Raw genomic sequence first — 19,613 nt, forward strand, 5'->3', positions numbered from 1 at the left:
GGGTATGTGTCTCCCTCGATATGGAGGGTTTTCCACAGTACACTTTAAAGTGGGAAAAATGCTCGCTATTGCATGAGATTTAATGTAAACATCAAGTAACATTGGAAGATTATGGTAATCTGCAGCACCCCTGAATCTACTTAGGTACATTCACTAAAGGTTGGTTCAGTGACAGGGCCAGACTAGGGAATTACCTCCTAATGGAGTCTGGACAACGGTAGATTCAAACAACAATGTAAACTCTCCTACTAAGAGAATACACCACAAAGTGTGGGTCTGGCCTGAGCTGCCCTAATCAAGTCATGTCCTCTTTTCTTCAGCGTATGTAAGTCATCATTACATAATTTAACCAACCACAACACCCTGAGAAAATACTGTTAAGAGATGGACGTGGTGTGATATCCAGATTGCATAGAACATTATATATCTCATGCTACAGCACCTCTAGTAATTCATGATCAGCTCCCACGGTTCAACAACAGACACCTGTCCCGCATAGAAACCACCTCAGGGCTCCTGGGAGGGCAAGTTCCTCCATTAGCTTAGCCTCTGTCACCAAAATATGGCCAATGGTTCTTTTTCAAGCTGTTTGGATGACTTTATAAGGTTACTTTGGTCTGTTTCAGAAGTAATGAGTTACCTCCTGTTTTGATTCTTTTCAGAAGAAAGTCTTCTGTTAGTACATTTGGAACTGAAAAATAGCTGACTGTTTCGGTGTTATGCATTCTCATCTGTTGTTGAACTTATGTTTGTGAATTTACAAAAATATGTTAATAAGTATTTGTATATAGCACAAACCTCTCAAAGTGTTAAAGGGATGCTAAAAGGTATACCTCTTATACTCACAGTGGTACTCATTTTTATTGGCCTTGGAAGGCTGACCTACAACTAACCGGTCCATTAACTTGTGGGCCTTAGTGTCAGGTCCCCTTCATACATTTCGCTGTGACATCCTTCATGCATGTATGCCAGCGAGAAAGCAATACTCACCCCTATACTGCTAATTTCAGATCCAAGGACAGGTCGTTCGGACGACGAGGATTCCGACCTTGTCTTAGAAAGCTTCACACGTTCAGCAATCTGAATAAGAAAATTGTCCACAAGTTACTGATTAGGACTGCATGCTCGGGGTGTTTTGCAGAGCTGTGCAAAATGCATCATTAGCTGCAAACCTGCCACCCTCGCCATTCGTTCAGAAAGGTAATTAATGGAAGCTGGCACGTGCATTATGGCTAAGGAGACGTAAAACGATTACTGGGTTATCTCCTCGCGCAGCTCAAGTTCACAAGCCCCCCATAGCAGGAGGGGGCTCCGTGAAGCGTGTTTCTCCCAGATAGCGGCGGCATTAGCACAATGAACAATGGCTCACCTTGGCGATCGGAATGTCATTGCTGCTGCTGCTGGTGCTCAGCTCTCCGGTGCTGGGGTTGACGGGTCGGGTGGTGGAAGTAAGCCGGCCAGGGCTGGACGGACCCGTCGCCTGGACACTCTGCAGCCTTGTTTGTAATTCCCGAACCTGCGTCAAAAGCAAAAAACGGAACTAAGTGAACTTCAACAGAGCACAACGGTGTCTTCATTCTCACAGTCCCGGAAACCTTTACCAACTTTCAACAACTCGGGTACTACCGCACACTCGATTTCTTCCTGAATATCAGACCGCTAACCCAAAGCCATGACGAAAACTGAGAACAGTATTTATTAGCAGTCTTATATAGTGGGACAAGAGTGCAAGATGGCAGAGCTTTTTACCTAGGCCAGTGGTTCCCAACCTTTTGACTTCTGTGGATCCCCACTTTATCATTAATGGAACTCAGGGACCCCCACCGAATCATCATTGGAATCCGGGGACCCCTCCCACTGAGTCATTACTGGAAGCTTGGGACCTAATTTGTCAATATTTATTAATATTTTTTAATTTTCTAAGCAGTCGCGGACCCCCTGAGAAGGCTTTGCGGAACCCCAAGGATCCCCGGACCACAGGTTGGGAACCACTGACCTAGTCAGTTAAAGGCACTACTGCGGTCACTGCGGTTGACAGATCGCAGTCCCACTACACCAGTTAGGGGTGGGGACCTTCAGATGTACGACACGGGAGTCTCCGCTAGCTCTGTTTTCAAAACCCCTTAATCTAGGGATCCATCTATCCCAGGACTGCAGGGTCACCGTGATGGTCGCACCACCCTTAGGGTGGGGCAACGATCACTGATTTTCCCCACCTGGGTCCGACATACAAGGCACAACAGACCTGGGCATGGAAAATAAATAATAGTCCCACCGTGAAGAGAGAAAACCTTGTGAGTTAGGCTCACTCACTTTTTGTTTCTCACAAAAAACTCCCACTTTATGAGTTTATTTGAGCAAAACAAAAATTAATGCTGAGCTGTCAAAAAGAAAATTGCAGTAGCTCAGCATGCAGCTTAGACTTGAGTGCATCCACCTCAGTGGTGAATGCACTTACGGCACGGAGATCCCTGCCTGGCAGGAGGGGATGTCTCCATATGATGGCCTGTCCTCCGCTGCAGTGTGGAAAACAGGTCTTTGCTGATATGGCAGGCTGTCCACCAGGCTCAAAATAACCCTATAAGGCTTGTCAATGTAGTTACATGAACTGAAAAAAGAACATCAAGGTGTTAAACCAGCAAAGAACAATAACTACAGGAATAAAACATATATATATATACATATATATATATATATATATATATATATTCTCTCCAATTTGGCTCGATGCTTCTTCATGCGGTGCCGAAGGTCCTCTCAGGAGGATTAGTCCTGCGGCTATGTTAGCAACAAAAGAGGCAGGCTCCGGGTCATGGCTTTTGTGATAATTTTAATAATGAAAGTGCAGCAGAGTGATAAACTACAACAGCGCGCCATCTATTCTATGTATGTGTGTGTGTCTCTCTCTCTATATATATATATATATATATATATATATATATATATAGACACATTGAGCACACAAAAGTTAAAATTAACTTATAATTAGTGATAGTAGTAAGATCTCAGCTTATGTTTAAAAAATCTAAATTCTAAGAAAAAACACATAGTTAAAATGGTGTTGTACTTGGGTGTTGAAAAGGATTAAAAACTAATATATAAAAATAAAAAAAGGAAAACAGAGAAATTGACCAGCTGCACTTTACAGAGCTAACTATAACTTGCACCCTCCCTATGCACTGATAACGTCCCCATACATTACATCACCCAAGACATGTTAAATGACATACTTGAGGACATTACTGTTAATATCTCAATTGACATAATTGATAAACACCGTAGTGAAATACAGAGTGTACATGTGTGGATCAGCAGCATGGAAATAGCGTAAGCCTTGGAGATAAGTCTAATTGTACATGCTGAATGTTAAGTGGTGTGCTGTTTACTAATCACTAAAGTTGGGCGTGCAAGTACTACTTCATCTTAAACAAGATAAAGGCTGAGTGTGTCTGATGTGGATTGCAGAGGTATTGTTGATAGGAGATTGGGGCTTAAAGCCAAAGGTTGCTCCAAAAATCTGTGAGAGAAGCCAAAGTTTCTGATAACCATAAATGGATATTTGGGTATGAACCTATGTTAAATAGTTGCAAGGTATGTAGCCAGGATGTGCATAAGGTCTGTATGTTTAAGTTCAGAAATTCGCAGAAGATTCTGATGCATCGTAGATTGTTGAATATTGTAGAATGTAGCAGTGTCCCACATGGAGATGTTTATTTCATGTGGTGCGGTAAGCATGGCTCTATAGTTATAGGCCATTTGCCCGTCATAGGAATGTGTGTAGTGTTTTTTCTAAATTATGGAGGGTTGTCCATAAGGCCTTCCAGAAGGTGCCTTTTCAGTGGCAAATGTGTACTTGTCAACCTTGTGACTCCTGAAGTATTTAAGAGGGTAATCCTATTAAGGTGAATACAAACTTGGCCACAGGTGTAGCGCAATGAATTTCTTGAAGTCCACAAACCCCACAGGACGGTGTCACAATAATTGTATATCATCATCATCAGGGATGTCATCAATGATGTCATTAGTGATATCATCAATGATGTCATTTAGCATGTCATGAGTGATAAAATAGGTGAGGTCATAAGAAGTGCATAGCGGCAGGGCAAGTTTGTGCTAGCTCAATAAATTCTAACTGGTGAATTACAGTGTTCTTTTTGTTTTTTAAACACGACTTTTTATCTTATTTCAACATCAACTATAATGTCACTTTAATCTTAGTTTTTTTAGTGAATTTGTTTTTTTTTAAATATGATATTATTACCAAACTTGACTATAACGTCACTAACATTATTTCAGTGATTTATTTTTGTTATCATGATTGGCATCTGGCCTGGCCCTGCGCCTTACCCTCGAAGGCACCCATCCCTATACTGTACAAAGCCGAAGGCCGGGCGCATCAGTGAGTTCGGACGCCACGGGCCAGGCCTTGTGTCCATGCTCCCGCTGCGCACAGCCAACTTCCTATGTGCAACAGGGTCTTGGGTGCTGGGCCTGACCGCCTGTGAAGCCACTGACTAAAGCCTCAGCTAACCAGGGAATCTCTGAGAACTGAGACTTGTGGAACAATAACTTAGCAGGTGGGAATGCCTCACCAGCCCTGCATCTGGTCTGAATGAATCCGAATGAAAAGTACTCCCCCTACTGCCCGTCTCCCCAATTAATTTGTTTAAAAAAGGTGCCTTCCAGCAAATACACTATGCTTCTGGTGAGAGAAACATCCATGTGCGTTCATTTCAGATACTGATGGGACCAGCCAGTACTGATTCTGGAAACTTTTTACATTCTCAATTCAAGGTAGACAAAACAGTGATATGAAATGGAGGGGAGAAGGCAGCATTGGCAGCAAGTGTCGAGGCAAACAGGTTGTACAGAATTTCATGGCCAACTCTTACATCAGAGACTTGAAGCATAGTGTCGGAAAAATGCACGTGGCCACGTACAGCACCAGAATACCTTTGGACAGTAAGTCTCACAAACAATATGATGGTCATCTAGCTTCTCCTCCCTCAACTCCCCATTGCTAAGCATAAGGGAAATAAAGTGTTGATACATGATATTTACAGATCACGTCTGTTACATTATGGAGATTACTCAATGGACAAATTGTATGAACTCAAATTTGTTGCCACATATCACATTCATTGCACTTTGATGGGTCAATGCATACCTTATGCTTCATAGGCTTGGCTTGTGAGACATTAAAAATGGCTAATGTACCTGAACTCTTGAATCCTAGTAGATGATGAAATATGATCATTGTCAGTTTTTATAGAAATTTGACCTGCTTGGATATCCCTTGGTGTGCCCATTCTCTCTAATCATTCCTCTGAGCTTACTCTCACTTTGGAACTTCCAAACTCATCTGTGCCAAAAAAAGACATGATGACTAGTTCACACGTTCATGTCCCAGCTAATCAACTGACAGTAGTACCCTTCTTCAGCCACTGGGGATGATTCTGTGACTGTCTAACTGGACGCTGGTAGGTGAATGATTGCACTTAAAAATTCACAGGGCCTGATTTAGAACTCAGCGGATGGGTTAATCCATCACAACAAAGACAGATATCCCGTCTGCCGAAATCTAAATCCCATAGACTAAAATGGGGTTTAATTTTCTTCGTACTGACTATCCGTCACCGTTGAGACGGAGTAACCCATCTGCTGAGTTCTAAATCAGGCACATATTGTCCAACAATTCTCGGTGGGGCTCGAAACAAGCATCCATCTTTTCTTGAGTCTTATGTTATTCATTTGCTGGGCGCCTGTAGCTCATGCCAGTCACCTGATGCACTCCTGCTGTAACGAACGATGTGCAGCAGCGCTCATCTTTGCTGTGTAATTCGTTATTTGAAACGCACACAACAAGCAGGGGACATAAACAAGAACCTGGCACATTACCCCAACTGGAACAAAAAGCGCGCTTCTAAAATGTCATAAAAAACGCAATGAATAAATTAGCGTTTTAGTGCAAATAGTAATGATTACAATAAAAAGAAGGAAAGCAACTATGTACAAAATACTGCGCTCGTAAAAGGAAACAACACATAATGTACCAGTGAAGGAGAATCCATCCTAAAACCTGTGCCAAAAACTGAATAACAGATTGTATTAAATAAAGTTGCCTTTCCTCCCAGGCCGCTTTCTTTCTGGTAATTATTTCTCCAAAAACGACAGGAAGGGAAGGCAGGGGAAATCATTTTACCGCTTAAAAGCACTACATGAGAAAATAACATTCCTGTCGCCATATGTCAAGAGCTTTATTTACAATAAAAGCCATAAGATCACATAATGAACCGCGAGAGAGAGGAACTGTGGCGCTCGCCTCTTGAGGCGCCCCGTATACACTAATAAACCGACGCTCAATACTCCTAAATCTAGAAAAGTTACAAGCAATCTTGAAAATAACGAGTGCTGAAACATCAGACTTGAAGTTTATATGCACTCTCAGGTCCCATTGCCTCATTAGCCATTCAGAAAATCTCTTTGTTCCTTTAGGTAAAAGAAAGAGTGAGAAAATGGGCATATGTGGAGCATACCAAGAGGCCCGGTCCATCAACACTCTTAACCCTTTATTGTCTTCAAATCGGTCTCTCCTGACTCCTGCGCCGAAACTTAAACGCTATACTTAGTTCACTCTACGTCTAAACATTGGCAGACACTTTGCATGTGGTGATGTCTAAAGACAGAGCACTATGGCCACAATCTGGACCTGTAAGAGGCCCCACTTTGGTCTAATTTCCAACACCTCCCCAGCAGCTCTGCGCACAGTTTCACCCCCGAATTGCAGGAGAAGCCTGTTCTGGGCAGGAGAATGATTGAACGGTGAGGGGCATTAGTTTGACGGTATAAATACTCCCATGCTGTTGTCCCTCTTCTGCCTCATGCAGCCTGTACGGGTCACTTCTTAACCCTAAATATTCGCTTGAATTTCCGTCCAGTAATAATGCATGGGAGGCTTTCCGGGATAACCCCGGGGATTCTGAAGGGACTGGAGGACAAGACATGCCTTGGGATTTATTTTGCGGAGTGTGCAAACAACTTCTGGCAAAAAAATGGCCAGGAGCTCCCTTAGAAAGGGGAAATGCGGGCCACTGTGATATCAGATCTAATGGTGCTGACTGCCACCTCATCACCACCATTCCTCGCTGCCTGGCCTTGTTAGAATTGTGTTGGTGAGTAACGTCACTCCAGTTTAAGATGGTGAGTGTTGGGTGGCCTGCTGACGGCAGCAGAATTCCACCACATGATTGACAGCATGCCATGTAAGATTTGCACTGGTGACTATAAGACGGTTCCTTAGTAAAAGGGAGACTAGCTCCTTCTTCTGTTAAAGAATAAACAGACCATCCAAGAATGACCCATCATTTTATTTTACCATTAGTCACGTTTTCTTCGACAGCTTTACTTAACGTTCTGGTACACACGGTTTACATTATAGACCAAACTTTTTGTGTTGCATTTTTTTTAAAGGGATTGCATATATCCCTTCTACTTCTGGCAACAGAAACCTGAAAACAAGACACACGCTTGTATACTATTTTATTTCTGTGTAATTAAATAGAAACATTATGTTTCGAAAGAGAATATCTCATTATGTCTATACCTAATACTTTCATTCTGAAGAGCAGACCTTATGATTTAATTTAACACCTCGGCTAGACATGCTGAAGGAACTAAACACCTGCTGTGATGTGGGTGAGTTTCCTATTCTAGGTTCCAACCAGTGATCACTATCAAGAGTTGCCTCCGATGTCATGTGTCATTACTTCTCCTGAGTCTACCTCAGTTATACATATCCCTTTCCAATTGTATGTAACAGTGCCACTTGTGCTGAGCAGCTCACCATTCAATTTCAGAGAGTTTTTGCTAACTGTACCTGTTGATCATCCTGTCCCAAAGCCTCAGATCAAGACAGCTAAGAACAGCTGCATCATGGGAACTGCCCACTCTTTCATAAACCTAATTGTCCACATCAACCTTGTAGGACTGGTTTTCCTGTGTAATAGGAGAGTTGTTGTTGCAGATCCTGGGTGAACAAGTGGAAAATGCATGCTGCCTTATTTTTTCCTTTTTTACACTTCTTAGTGTATAGTCTACAGCCTGTTGGTGCCCTGGCAATGGGTGTGCCAAGAGCCAACAGAGATGGTGTGCTTTCCTGCAAGATAAGGGCTCTGTTTGTGATGGCTTTGTAAATGATGCAGCTGGGTTTGAAGATACTGCAGGCCCAGTAAGGGCAGTTGATGTAGTTCCATCATGACAAGGGTGATCTGATCAAATTTATTCAGGCTCTGGATGAGAAGTGCTCCTGCAAACAGGATACCCTTAAGTGGTGCCACTGTAGAGTTTGGAAGGCCATGGAGCACGTTACCACCATCTATATGCAAAAGTATGAGGGCTTAAAAAGCAGATCTGAAGTCGCTTTCTGGAAGAAATGGTTTCACTTTCTTTACAAGAGAGAGCTGGTACCAGGAAGTCTGATTTTTTGGGCAACGTATTCCTTGACGGTGAAGTCTGAGTCCAGGATGAATCCAAATGAGTTGGCGTTTAGTGAAAGTTGGGGTTCAAATCGGTCAAGGATCATGTCATTGAGCCAGGTTTGTACTATTTCTTGTTTGTTGTTGTCGGCAAATATCAGCAATTCTGTCTTGTTTGGGTTTAGCTTCAGGTAGGCACTAGGCATCCAGGTCAGGATGAGGTGCATGAAGTGTTTGAGATGTTGGATATCTGAAGCAGACGAGACATTCAAGTAGTTTTGTGTATCATCGGCACGTTTATGAAACTTGATGCTATTACAGTGAATAGAGCACTAAGCAGCTCCATTTGGAAGTTGAAGATGACTCAAGACAGTATGGAACCCTGGTGGACTACACAGGCGATAGGGATGATTTGGGACCTGGCAGTGCCAGTGTCAACAAATTGGTGTTGGCTGGAAAGGTATGAGAACAACCAATTAAGGACTTTGCCAGTAAATCCCATTTGAGAATTCCAGGAGCATATGAAGTTGGGATAGTCGACTGTGTCAAACATAGCTAAGAGATTCAGCAATATCAAAAGGCAGTAAGCAACTTTATCTGAGGTCAGGAGGGCATTGTCTACAATAGCTAAGGTAGTAGTCTCCATGCTGCAGTGCTACCTGGAGCCAGACTTGTAGTTGTGAAGGTATGTTTATCATTAATGTTAACCTGGAGTTGAACAGATGTTTTGTACAATGACCTTGCAGATGAATGGTAGGGGAGTAATGGTCTGGTATTTGATAAGATCATCAGGGTCTAGTGTAGGGTTCTTTAGAAGTGAGATAATTTGATCTGTCTTGAGAGCTTCTAGGGACATGCCCTGAGTGAGGAAAGCACTGACAATGCTGAAAGGGATGACAGCGTGTTCCGAGAGCGAGCACTGATGAAGGACAAGGGTAAGACATCACCTTTTATGAAAGTGGCATTGAGTGAGTTGACTATGTTAGTGAGATGTGTGAGACCACTGCCAGAATCTACAGAAGTGAGTAGGAGTAAGACATGAAGCAGACGATGTTGTCAATTGCTGTCTGACGTTCTGTACTTTGACACTGGAAAAGAGGTTGATGATGTAATTTTCTGTGGAGTGAAGAATAGATGGGTCTTAGGGTTGATGCAGTGCTTGATTATCTTGGAAAGTGTTTTGCTTTTTTCAGTGGCTCCACTGATGGTGTTGGTATAATACTTTGATTTGGCTGATGTGATGAGCTGTCGGAGAAACTTCAGTATCAGGAGGTGATCAAGAGTTTTGTTTTTCTGCAATTTTCTTCCCTCTCTTTGGATCGATTGTTTTTTTTTCAGAGAGGTCTTTACAGTATCAGGGTAGTGAATGGCCATGCATGTTTTACTTAGGGCGTAGATGTTCACAGAGGTTTCCAAAAAAGTGATGACGTTGTTTAGAAGGGTGAGAGCATCAGAAGTGAAGTTTATAGGGTGAGAGAGGAGTTTGATATTAGGTGGTCTATAGAGAACTCTTTGAAGGATCTGAATGTTTGGTCGTCTGTGTTGCCCTCGCTTTGTTGGTCGGACACTGAACAGAAAGCTAGTGATGGCAAAATGGTTGGCCCAGTCCAGGCATATGTGTGATTTGCAGTGGAATAAGACTCCCTGTACTATGAAAGCAGATTTCTGGAGGTGGTAATGTGTGACAAGGATGTTGGTGCATATTTGTTGTGTGGCTTTTTTTGTGGCAGTGATGTGTTGATTTTTATGATTTTGTGCATTACTGCAATGATAAGTTGTATTGTTGTTGTTCTGTTCGGTTGTGCCATATTATGTACTAATTGTGTTGTTAAGTTGACTTGTGTCTGCTTTTATGTTATGTTCTGTTTGTTTACTTTAGAGATTTTAACAAACGTTGCTTCAATTCCAGGCAAAAGCACCATATGCCTTTAAAGTTCCTTTGACAAGCAACCAATTTCCGATGTGTCAGTTGGCAAAGTAGCACTGCTCCAGCTCGTCAACTATTCATGACAAGTCAGCCCAAAACTGCCACGTTAACCCTTCAGCAATCATCATCAATCAAAGCAACATTCTAAAGTGGTTACTGTTGGTGATAGTTAGAGATACAGGACCGGAACAGAACTGTTTGTTTCTTCAATATTGGATGGCCCCTTTAAATGAACACTTTCAGTGCTAACTTTATTATGTGAAAAGTTGGTATATCTGTACATTTTTGTCATCCACAGAACATGAGGCAGTTAACAGATAAAAATATTTGAAGCTTAAAAGCATAGTATTCTACTTGTGCACTTGCTTATCCTGCGTCACCACATGCTGTAATAAAAGGAACCATAAACACACAAAGCAACCTAATGTGAGGATTTTCAATCCACTATCAAGTTAATGAGCACTTGGCCCCTAAGTTTTCAAAGTATCCAATTTGAGATGGCAAGCAAAACATAAATACTTATTCATAGCAGAAGAAGGGGGTCAATGATAAATTAAACACAGGACTAATTAAAAAAAATATAAAAATGACCCCTTGCTTTATTCATACCAAAAATTTTTGTTTTAAAAAAACAGGTAGGAAGAGTTAGATTCTCACAATTGGCAAAATTGTAAAATAGGTGTAACCCTTATTTCTAAAAGCAGCTACATTGTGTTGTAATTGTTCATTTTCACAAATAGAATACCTAACACATAAACCCGCAGATGTACACCAGCACTTAGGTGGCACAAGGACTCATAACTGTTTTTGTGGTGTAGGTGAACTTGGGTTAATAGTTAATTCACCTTTCTGCAGTATTATGTGTGATAGCCCTCTATCATCCTCCAAAATGGAACAGAAGGCAGGCAGGGCAATTTTGGAACAGATAAATATCACCTGCAAATCCATTAAGTTTGTGAGGAACTCATCAAATTAATTTAAAGTTTAATTGATGGAGAATTTTACTAGTTAGTGTCCCTGCACCAAAACAAAAGCTGAGGTAACTACAATCACCCATCCTAAGAAAATCTCACCAAATGAAAACAAAATTGTTCAGTGTAGACAAAGGCTCCCTTTTTGTCCAGTGTCATGACCACCAACACGCTAGGTAACCTACTTGAGGGATCACTGTTACCTCTACGTTGACAGGAGTCCTTTATAAAGCGTATGCCATCTGGGTGTACAATTCATGGGAAATATCTTGACAAACATCAGCCTTTAACAATTTATGAAAGAAACAACAGACCACTAATTTAAGGTATATCGAGGGCCTCTAACAGGCTTCGGAAGGAGAGTAAAAAGGTTTCCAAAAACTGACTGATCTCTTTAACACTCTTTTACAGCATGTGCGAAAGAGAAGAGATGGGAGCGCCAGCACAGTGCCCAGAAAAGTGATGTGTCAATTACAGCATTCAGGCATGGACCCTGTGGCTAACCAAAGTGCAGGCGATCGTTGCAGACTCGGAGAATATAGCACATTTATTTATAGCTTTGTATTATATCCTCTGAGACCATAAAGTAAACCTGCACTTTGCTACTAAGTGTGTGGGTGCCATGGAAGAGACCAGGCAAAGCTTTCCAAAGTACTGGTAACACGAGCAAGATTTCAAATTGCTACTATGGCAGAGGCTGCTTGAATCGCATTACAAAGAAAAAGCTGAAAAATAAGATGATCAACACTAGGTTACGAAAAATGCGAGAAAGGAAACAAAATGAAATCCCTCTCTGCGTGGTATCCAAGCCTTCAAACGTCCACCAGAACCATGCCCTGAAAAAAGTTTGAAACTTTACAGGGAATTTTGACAGCAGGAAATAGTTATATCTGCAATATAATACAACAAAATAACGAAATGTAATCCAGAAGATTTGCTTAGTTTATAGCCAGTAAGTAACAGGTTTGTCAACAGATATGAGTCACAATAACTGGTAGCGTATATATGCGGCTTGCACGTGAAATGTTCGTTCAGCTCAATCAACAAGCACCGCACAAAGCCTGTTTCCTTCTGTGACTTGCACAAAAGGATGGTTACTACAACTTTATCTCAGAGCTAGTGACCATCAAAATAGCATCCATCGTCCTCAAAGTTACGGCATGCAATAATAAACACTTCTCTGAGGCAGTACTTACACGCAAAATTATTTTCTAGTGTCCCTGAACTTTTGTTAACTCCGAAATTCGAGGTCCTCCACGCTCCAAGAATGGATTAAAAATGTACTTTTTAGGTTGAATGTAAGAGTACTACCTCTTGTATACTTTTAAGTATACTTCTTAAGTGGGCTTCCAGCTATTTCATTTGTTAGTTTCAGTGTCATTTAACAATCCTTGGTTGCTGGTGGTCATTCATGCCTCTTTGTCCCTATTTCTTCTGTGTGAGAGCAGGGACCAACTACTGTATATTTATATATATATATATATATATATTTATATATATATATATATATATATATATATATATATATATATATATATATATATATATATATATATATATATATTTATGTCCTGTTTATCTGGTCTGTAGGGGACATTTTCTTTACTTTCTTTTCTGCTCCTACCCAGGGACGCTTCCCTTTTTATTTGCAGAGCATTCTTGCTCTGAGCTTAGCTGTAAAAAAAAGACAAAAAATCTGGCTGTTATCTTGGTCACATTTGGCCTTTGTGGGCTCTCTGCACCCTCTCAAAGCTGCTTGGCTCCCACCCTTTCTTGGCTTGGATTTTCTTTGCCAAGTGTACCTCCCTCTGGGGTGCTGAGTGCAAGGGTGGAGGATTGCTTGTAAATACTCATAGCTTAGGCACCCAGTTCTACCAGGGCTCCCCAATCCTTAGAGACAGTGCCCACTTCTGCTCCATACTGGGATCCCACTCGCAGCTCCATCAGTGCACCTCAGTTCACACACTCCAAGCCCTCAGCTGTGCCAGTTCCAGGAACCCCACATGCACTGCCTGCCAGAGCGCCCCAGATCTTCCAGTCAGTACACTCTGCTGCTCCAGTACTGGGACCTCAGGCACAGCTCCATCAGTATGCTCAGTTTATAAAATCCAAGCCTTCCGCTGTGCTAGGAACCCCACACATGCAGTCTGCCAGAGCACCTCAGTTTCATGCTGTCAGTACACTCTGCTGCTTCAGTACTGGGACCTCTGTGCAGCTCTATCAGTGCACCTCAGTTCACACACTCTAGGCCCTCAGCTGTGCCAGTGCCAGTAACGCCACATGCTCTGTTTGCCAGAGCACCTCAGTTCTTACAGCCAGTACACTCTGCTGTTCCATTACTGGGACCTCGGACGCAGCTCCATCAGTGCACTTCAGTTCTACCCCAGCAAGGTCACTTACTTTCCTATAATATGACCGCGCTTTCATAGTTTCATTAAAGCAGCTCAATTCTAATATTCAGTCCCACTGTCAAGCCAATACTGGACCTAAAAGAGCACAACACAGCTCAGCCAGTGCACCTAAAGTCTAACATCCAATGCCACTGTTGATGGGAACCACAAAGCTCTGCCAGAATCCATCAATTCTAACATTCAATGCACATTTCTTCTCAGGACTCCTCGCTTGTGCTTCAGAGGCAATGCCACTCCTATGCTGGGATCCACTCACAACTTCATCAGGGCACCTCCAGCCTAACACTCGGCAACACTGACACGCCAATACTTCGTTTCACACATAGCTCCCTTAACATTACTCACTTCTGACTTTGTGTGCCCTTTACTATCCCAGTACTGCAGCCCACATACAACTCTGTCAGTGCACCTCAACCCTACCCTGCAGTGCCCCATTATTCCAATACCAGGAATTTCACAGCGCTCCATTTCTCATTCCTCACCCGCTGCCTTTCTATTATTCCAGCACTGAGCCGGGACACAGCTCTGTCTATACCTCCAATCCTGATCTGAAGCGCCCTGATATTGCTATACTGGGGTTCACATAGAACTCTGCTAATGCACCTCCTGCTGTTCTACAGTGCCCCCTGCTGTTCCACAGTCTGACTTCTGTTTGAGGCCGTGGGGGAGCCAATTAAATCTATTCTTAGCTGCCATCTTTATTTGGAAGGGTCTGTTTCACCTGTCTCTCTCCGTTCTTTACTTTACTCTGTTTACTCCAATGAATTTTCTTTCTCCCCCACTTTTCTCTTTCCAGCTATTAAAATTCGTATTTGCTCTTTCTTTCCATTGTTTTTTCTACTCCTCCCCATTTCTTAATTCCCTTTTCCTACCTCCTCAATTCAAACTCTCAAAAACTTAGTAATTTCTTTCCTTGTTTTGTTTCTCTCTTTTTTTTCCATCAGGCATTTATTGTTTCACTATTTTTTTATCTTTCCTTCATTCTTTCTTTGTCTTTTTTATTTGCTCTTTCCTTTAAATCAGTATGCGTCCTTTCACTGTTTTTTTTTAAAAATCTTTCTTCTTTCCTTTCACTGGTGTTTTCTTATCTTTATCTGTCAATTCACGTTTTACTATAAATCACTCTTTTTCCCATCTGTATGTGAAAGCCACAAGTTACTTGTCGGGACCCAAAGTGTCAAAGTGGTTTTCCCATTCTGTGTCTGTGGGAAATGTGTCAGTACATACATGCCCTGGTTCTTTTTGCTGCTTGTTTCTTTCACAATCTCTCTTTTTTTCTCTAATGTTCATTTTTCGCTTTCTTTTCACACTTCTTTCATACTTTTTTCCACTTCATCTTTCGTTTGATAGCTTCCTTTTCTTTCGTCTGACATGTTTGCTCTATTTCTTCTCTTAGTTGTGTTTTCATTCTTTCGTTCTTTCCCTTCTTTTGCTAATTTCTTTGTGACTCCTTCTCATTCTTCCTTTTTTCTGCTGCCTTTTTTTGTGTGCTTTTTCTGCCCCATCCTCTTTCTCTCCTGAGGCCTAGTTATCAATGGAGCACAGGTGCAGTGGCACCAGGGCCCCGAGACCTACTGACCTCACCCAACTCTAATAACTGCTTTATTTTCCTACCAAAATTCCAGTCAACCATATTCCTTTCTTGCTCCAGGGCCCCTGACACGGTTACTATGCAACTTGTCCTCTCCATCTTTACTCCCTACTCCCTCTTTCCTTTCACCCTCCAATTTGTCCCAAATTATATTTTTTTATGGTGTTTGGAGCATTACACTCTAATGCCAAACGTTTATTTCTGATAAAGGTTTATATAATAATTGCATATGTTGTAAGATAGAGGAAGAAGGTAAATGGAAGTGCTTTAGTTAAATGCTGGGCCTCTGGAATTATATGGCAGGAAAAGACGACATTATGAGGCAGGGTTGACCAGTTTATGTGGCAAGAAAAGTCCAGTTTTGAATTTACAATGCCAATACCTCTAACTCAAGAAAATGCAAGACCTATTGTATTGTAAATGCTTGTCATTAAGGTTGACACATTACAGTGTATATCAACTGAGGTATTCTAAGAATACGCACTTTTGTTAAAGAAAGATTGTGTTGTTATTCCAAACAATAACATGATATTCTGTTTAGGTGGGAGGGTTCAAATAAGGTATCTTTCTGTTTTTATATTTCATTCTCTGAATTTCTCAGGTGAGTACTGTCTGGTAGGTTTCAGCAAAATAAAACCTAGTCATCAAGAAAGGCAATGCCAGATGTCAATGAAAGTTCTGTGAAAGTGATCAAGATTACTGATGCATAGACCAATATATGTCCCATATCAGCACAGGTCAGCCTGCTAGATCCTGAGCACACTTAAGAAGTGCTTGATGCCTGCTGAGTGTTATGCTCAATTCTCGATATTGCTAGTGGTTATACAAGTAACTCCCAACACAAATGACATCAAGACAATGTTTGCTGTTTCCAAATACGAAGAAGTGGCTAGAAATAAGGATTCAGTCCATCTTCCTTTTCTCCTGCTAGGTAATTGTGCTCTAGTGGTTACCTGTAAACGTCCTCCTAATCCTATCAAAAAATTTTTTTTTACTACACCACCGGAGAACCGAGCATATGGTGCCTTAATCTGGCTGGGACTATGGCTATCAAGCCCATTCCATGCCGGCAAAAAGTGCACCACCTGGGTTTTAAGTTTGGACTTCATATTTACAGTGCAATCTCGGACCTCCACTTCGGTGAGTACCTGCTTCTGCGATAAGGATCCTCTGCAGAATTCTACTATTAATTATCCCTCGACTGCACTTGTACATTGTCGATGCCTTCATCTGATATTGGCTTGACTATGGAACGGGTGATTATTTGATTAGCTAGTTCAAAATGCAGCAGCTAATCATCTCCCTGGCCCAAATAGTGGGGATCCTATCTTCAATGCTTTATTTGTAAAAGAAAGAATGCTGGTGCCCAGAGTTCTGCTCAGAAGCCTGCAATTAAACACGGGTGCACAGTGGTAGTCTTAAATCAACTCAATGCCCCTTTAATCCACTACCAGACACTCCCTGCCCCTTTATTTACCAAATTCATATTCACGATTCCTCCATTTGTGACAGTTTTGCCATCTTTCTTTTCTTCCATCTTCCCAATGTGTGTGTTTTTCCCTCCGTTACTATCAGTAAATGGCTGCTGAGGAAAAATAAGTGCCAGTACCCAAAAATAAGTGGCGGGGGCCCCCGTCGGCAATCCCTGACTCAAATTAAGCACTGCTCCCCCTATTTGCTCCCAGTGACTAAAGGGAGTTCAAAGCACTGATGACTCTGCACGGAGTTGCGCATCAGCAAGTGCCTGAATTTATTGATGCAAAGACAGTTAGTACAGATCTAATAATGCTGCAGTTTCCTGTAACTATCGCTGACAGGTTAAGTAAAAGAGTCTTCTCAGTGGAAACCACTGGACTCTGAAACGTTCTTCCTTTCACTTAATGAAGGGAATCAGTGTTGCAGCTCAGAAATGTATTAACAACCTGGTTACTCCATATCGTGTAATCCTCAGGGTTTGTTTTTGTCAGTGTCTCTAGCGCCATATGTAGATGAAACAATGATTATTAAGTGAGATATAACATGACATAACTTTTTACCTATCCTTTTCATTTTGCAGATGGCAATATGGAAGAATTTCTTTACTAGTCAGAAACCTTAACTTCAGCTTTGAAACACGGGCCCTTTAACCACCCAGATGAGCTGAAGAAGTTCCACTGTTTAAGTGATGAATGGATCAATTATTTTCCGAAAAAGCATACTTTCACTCAACAGCTGGAAATATTTGGGACCAGACCTTTGTATTTAGATGAGATACATGATAGCTATGCAAGACAATACAATTCGTGTTCAGCCACCATTAACTGACTGTTCTGTGACAAGCATCAGACAGCTCACAGCAGAACGTAGGCATTTAAATCATGATTACATTTGCAATGTACCGGTCTATAAAGGGTCTGCTGCTGATAACACAGGATAGGCCTACATCATCAAATGTAAGCCTCTCCTGCATCCAGAAGCACCAGCAGGTTTGCCATTGGTTCTAGCCTCAAGCAGAGCACTCAAAAATGACAAAACGCCACTCAATTTATTCACCAATTTCTGTTGTCGATTAGGACCACAAAGACTCTTTATTGAGCCAATAAACACAAACCAAGAACTAATGATGCTCGAAAACTACATCAGTGCTCCGGTAACAGTCCGTTTTTTCCCTGTGATACCTGTGTTGTCTTGTTAAGATGTCACTCTTGTAAATCAGACAAGCAGCGATGGGCTCGACCTGTAGCCTCCTCTCCATGGTTAACTAAGCAATAAAAAGCAGAAAACAAGCTGGCCTCCGGGGTCTTGCTAACCTATAATAGATGATCACTCCTTCAGAATACACATTATAGGCCCACAGCTGCATGCATCAATCACAAAGAAGACCTTGTGAATACTTGCACTGGGGACAGGGAGTCTACCGCCAACCTTTCAAGTCCACTCAAACGCCAGGGCTACTCCCAGAGCTCATTAGAGGAGAATGGAAGAGGAGACATGACTAAGCTATGAACAGGAAATCATGTAAACACATATTAAAACCCCAAGTTATTATCATTAATCGAACAAAACACAATAGGATATGTGACTAATCAACAAACGGAAGATGGATTACTAGGCTCTCTAAAGAAATGCCATGAGAGCTAAAAATCAATTAAAAGATTTTGCAAGCAAGTAGAGAAGAACAGCTTTTGTAAAAAAGTTGAATGCTTGTTTGTTTGAAATTTTTTTTTTTAATTTTAAACCAAACAATGTTTCGTTTTATATTGTTTACACAGTATAATATGACATCATATTAGGTTGCAGTTTCTCATCATAGTTGATCATAAACTTGATGTGTCACTCTCTAATGTTAAATAGGTAGCTGAGGAGGTAAAAGGTATGCAAGAGACAGCTAGTGGCAGCGAAGCCCGCAGCTGTTCTCTAATGTGATGTTAAAAATCTGTAAAACTGGTGTCTACGAGGGATTGCTGGTGGCACCAGCTATGTGCTGGCAGTGGGAGGAAGGATATGGCCTAAACTGTGCAAGAATAATGGCTAAGATACGATCTTAGATACCCCATCAAGAGTGTTAGTAGAAAAGACTGTCAAGGTCCCTCGTGGTGGAGTTAGCAACAATTTCGTCTAGTGTTATGGAGGAAAGTATAATCTTTCACTGTTTTAAAATTAAGTAGTTCATCCTGTCCACTGGGTATGGGGCACTTCCGGAGGCCTTTTAGCCTCGTCCCTTCTGAGGGCTGTGCTCTCAGCTTCAGGCCATTTTAATGCTGCATGCCACCAGGCCACCACAGAGGGAGGCACGTCTTCTATCCACTTCAATGTTATGGTTCACTTGGCTAACAGCAGGCCCAGGTCTAGAAAACATGCATATTCTCTCAGTGTGTTGGAAGAGGACCAGAGCACAAACCTCCCAGCTTCTTAGGTTGGGGTAGCCAGTGATGGCACAGTGAATCAGAAAATGTTTCAAGTGCCCAATGTCCTTCTGCTGTAGTTTTGTTGTTGGGTTAGCACACTCCCACTGGTGTATAGCCCACTGTTTAGAAATGCTGCATATTAGTTGAACTTCCTAGGACAACGTGATGACAAAAATGCTTGAAGCTTTCTTAGAAATGAGATAGTGTTATATGCCTTAAGATGATGCTGCACTCTCTGATTTACTCATTATTGGCTACCTTTAGTCATTATCCATGCCAGAATTCTGTATAAGAACCCCTCAATTTTGGGAGCGAGCCGGATGACTTCACTGTTCTACTGGGGACTCTGAAC

At 41.8% G+C, this 19,613-nt stretch overlaps 1 protein-coding gene across 2 annotated transcripts in view; it reads right to left on the reverse strand.

Moving 5' to 3' along the window:
• Positions 1 to 19,613, reverse strand: part of MCC (MCC regulator of WNT signaling pathway) — a 1,218,505-nt gene that overhangs the window by 308,336 nt on the left and 890,556 nt on the right. For both annotated transcript variants that reach the window (XM_069226494.1, XM_069226495.1), the window contains 2 exons: positions 1,370 to 1,516; positions 991 to 1,080 (listed from right to left, as the gene is read on the reverse strand). In XM_069226494.1, the coding sequence (XP_069082595.1) occupies positions 991 to 1,080; positions 1,370 to 1,516 (237 nt within the window). The remainder of the gene's footprint in view (positions 1 to 990; positions 1,081 to 1,369; positions 1,517 to 19,613) is intronic.

This window comes from Pleurodeles waltl, chromosome 1_1 (genome assembly GCF_031143425.1).
Source record: "Pleurodeles waltl isolate 20211129_DDA chromosome 1_1, aPleWal1.hap1.20221129, whole genome shotgun sequence".
NCBI classification, from domain to species: domain Eukaryota; kingdom Metazoa; phylum Chordata; class Amphibia; order Caudata; family Salamandridae; genus Pleurodeles; species Pleurodeles waltl.